The following is a 2,976-nucleotide window of genomic DNA, read 5'->3' as shown; positions in this document are numbered from 1 at the left end:
AATGGAGGAATAAGGCAACTTTACCTTTAGGTAAAATGACATAATTAATGTACCAGTAGTACTGTAGTTGTATAATTGAGCCCTACCTCCTACCTACACAGCCCTAGACATATGAGAATAGACCAGTACCCTGCTAACCGATAAGTAAAAGCCCTATGCATGTTAGCAAGCTTATATTTCAGAACCCACATAATCAAGAGCATTAATATGGAGACACAACATAGTGAGTGATAATAGGCAGTAGCTAGCTGTGGTGTGGCTATAGCTAGATGTGTGCATCGCTGCAGTGTACAGACAGACAGTGTGTCAAGTGTGAGGACCATCGAGGTAGTATATGTACTCCACTAGACAGTACAGTACAGCAGCACCATAGGTGCAACCATCTATTCTTTGGCTTGCCTCTTTATAATTATATATATATAAGAGCCTGCTTGCTTTACCCTCCGGCCTGCAGCCTTTTGCTAGAGAGAGGAGAGCAGTAGCACACACCCCCCCACACACACACACACGCTGCGCGCAGGGCCTTAAAAGTAGCTTCAACACTGCAGGCATCTTGTCTTATTGCGCCATTAGCATCTTCCTCCTCGAGCGAGCTAGTGTTTAATGCGCGAATGCTCCTCCCTCTGTTGCTCCAATATATCCACACGCACACTAGCCAGCCTAGCATCACCACCACCACCGCCACCAGCAGCAGCAGCAACAGCGGCAGAGTGCTCCCCTCGGCTTACTTGCGTCCCATTGATTAAAGGTACGTACGCGCAATTTGATCGATCGATAGTTGCATGTGCTTCATCAGATGGGCCTCACACAGATCATATATATATATATATATATATATATATATATATATATATATATATATATATGCTGGCTAGTTTCTTGGATTTGGATGTATAGCTCATATATACCGGATCTCTTATTAACTACTGTAGGTGGCAAGATGGATCCTGGCTTGTGCAACGACATGATCCTAAGCGAGATCGCGTGGAACAGCGGCGGTGGTGCGGCCGGTGATGTCGTTAATGTTATGGACGGGAGCGGCGCCATGACGGTGCTGGAGAGGCTGGTGCTGGACGAGGCGCTAGCGGCCGCGATCATGGAGCTGCAGGGCATCCAGGTGCCGTGCGGAGGAGGCAAGGCGATCCCGGCGCCGATGGCCGCTGGAGGCGGCGGCCTCGCATTCGGCGCTACGGGAACGGGAACGGGACCCGTCACGCCTGCCTACGCGGAGGTTGACGGGATTGTCTTGCAGCGACAGCAGCATCAACATGGCCATCAGGGCGTGATGGGGATGCCTGTCGACTACGACCTCGTACCAGCACCACGAGCTGTCACGTTGGCTACTGTACCAGCTGCAGCACCTTCCTTCACGAAAGGCGCGGCTGCCGCCGTTGACCGCGCCGGCATCGTCGATGCGGCCGTCTTCCACACCGGCAATAAGGCGCCGGGGACGACGAGGCAGTGGGACCAAGCCAATGGTGCTGCCAAAAGGCAACGCCGGTCAAGTAGAAAGAGGAGAGCCGCCGATGCACCATGCCCGGCGGCCGACGGGCACTCCCAGTCGCAGGAGAACCCTCTCTGCAGCCTCCTCGCGTCCACCAGCACCGGAGATGGCGGCATCCAGATTGCGTTCAGCACCGGCGGCGGTGCTGCGCCGTGCTCCAAGCGGACGAAGCCGTCGCTGACGCTGAGCAGCACCTCGTCCAGCATCAGCTTTGACGGCAGAAGCTCCGTCAACAACGGCTGCGACGACGTCCCTCGGTACGAACCGGACACGGAGGCCCTGGCGCAGGTGAAGGAGATGATCTACCGCGCGGCGGCGATGCGGCCGGTGAGCCTCGGCGCCGAGGAGGAAGACACCGGCGAGCGGCCAAGCAGGCGCAACGTGCGCATCTCCTCCGACCCGCAGACGGTGGCGGCGCGCCAGCGGCGGGAGCGCATCAGCGAGCGGCTGCGCGTGCTGCAGAAGCTCGTCCCGGGAGGCGCCAAGATGGACACGGCCTCCATGCTGGACGAGGCCGCCAACTACCTGCGCTTCCTCAAGTCCCAGATCAGGGAGCTGCAAACCCTAGACCGCCGGAATTACGGCGCTAACGCCATATTGAACAGCAGCAGCACCACAACCATGGCGCCACAGATGAGCTACAATAACATGCCGGCCTTCGCCTTCCCGGCGACAGGAGCCAGCGAAACCCTAAGAGGAGGAGAGGAGGCTTTCATGAGCAGCCGGTTTTGATACATTATTGATCATCAGGGACATACACTTACGCAAGTGTTTTCATGTGTTGTGTCCACCAATGTAAGACCATGCATCGATCAGATGATAGATCGACCCATCATCATTAGCTACTGATTAGGGACGGTCATGTCGATCCATGAAATTAATCATGATGTCGTCGTCTTAACCTTTCTTCACTTCTTCTTCTTCTTCTTCCTTCTTCTATTAATATAAGTTTGATAATTTTGCATTCGGCCTGTACGTGCTTTCAGAAATTCATTATAGAGACGCTTTGGGCGAGCAGCAGAAAAGGAGCGAGGGCTTGGAAAGTTTTTGCTCCTCCTTTTGATCAGTTTATTAATTAGTCGTCGTCGTCTCCGTCTTTTCATGTGGCAAGCATGTACACGCGTGAAAGCAAAACTTTTCCAGCGGGCTGCGGGCGTGTGTGCTTTCTAAGTTCCGATCCATATGGCAATGGCAATGGAGCAGAGGTCGTACCCAGCAGCTTCAAACATCATCATGACAACTTTCTAAGGCGTAATTATAGCCTCTTTAAAAGAGAAAGGCCTTTTCTTTGTGCATGCAAAACCCTATCGAAAAGGGCTGGGATGGGTCGATGGATCGAGGGGAAAGGAAGAATAGAGGGCAAAAATCATGGCTTCATCATTGCACACTTTCTGGTCGTCGTCGTTGCTAGGGAAGCAAAGCAGAGGGAAAGAAAGCATGCAATGCATGGTTAATCAACTACAGTACTATTT

General features: G+C 53.2%; 1 protein-coding gene across 1 annotated transcript; it reads left to right on the top strand.

Moving 5' to 3' along the window:
• Nucleotides 1-395: 395 nt before the first annotated feature.
• LOC123439900 lies at nt 396-2,415 on the top strand. The gene is made up of 2 exons (XM_045116522.1): nt 396-748; nt 933-2,415. The coding sequence occupies exons 1-2, from the start codon at nt 604-606 to the stop codon at nt 2,234-2,236; spliced, it is 1,449 nt and encodes a 482-aa protein (XP_044972457.1). The 5' UTR covers nt 396-603; the 3' UTR covers nt 2,237-2,415.
• The last annotated feature ends 561 nt before the right edge of the window (nt 2,416-2,976 follow it).

This window comes from Hordeum vulgare, chromosome 3H, assembly GCF_904849725.1.
Source record: "Hordeum vulgare subsp. vulgare chromosome 3H, MorexV3_pseudomolecules_assembly, whole genome shotgun sequence".
NCBI classification, from domain to species: domain Eukaryota; kingdom Viridiplantae; phylum Streptophyta; class Magnoliopsida; order Poales; family Poaceae; genus Hordeum; species Hordeum vulgare.
Note: the sequence above shows the minus strand (reverse complement) of the source record. Positions and strands in the feature narration are given on the sequence as shown.

Bases quoted from the DNA above. Each gene is read 5' to 3' on its own strand.
- LOC123439900 (XM_045116522.1), top strand. From the start codon at position 604: ATGCGCGAATGCTCCTCCCTCTGTTGCTCCAATATATCCACACGCACA. The intron at 749-932 runs GTACGTACGCGC...TAACTACTGTAG, and splicing joins TTGCGTCCCATTGATTAAAG to GTGGCAAGATGGATCCTGGC.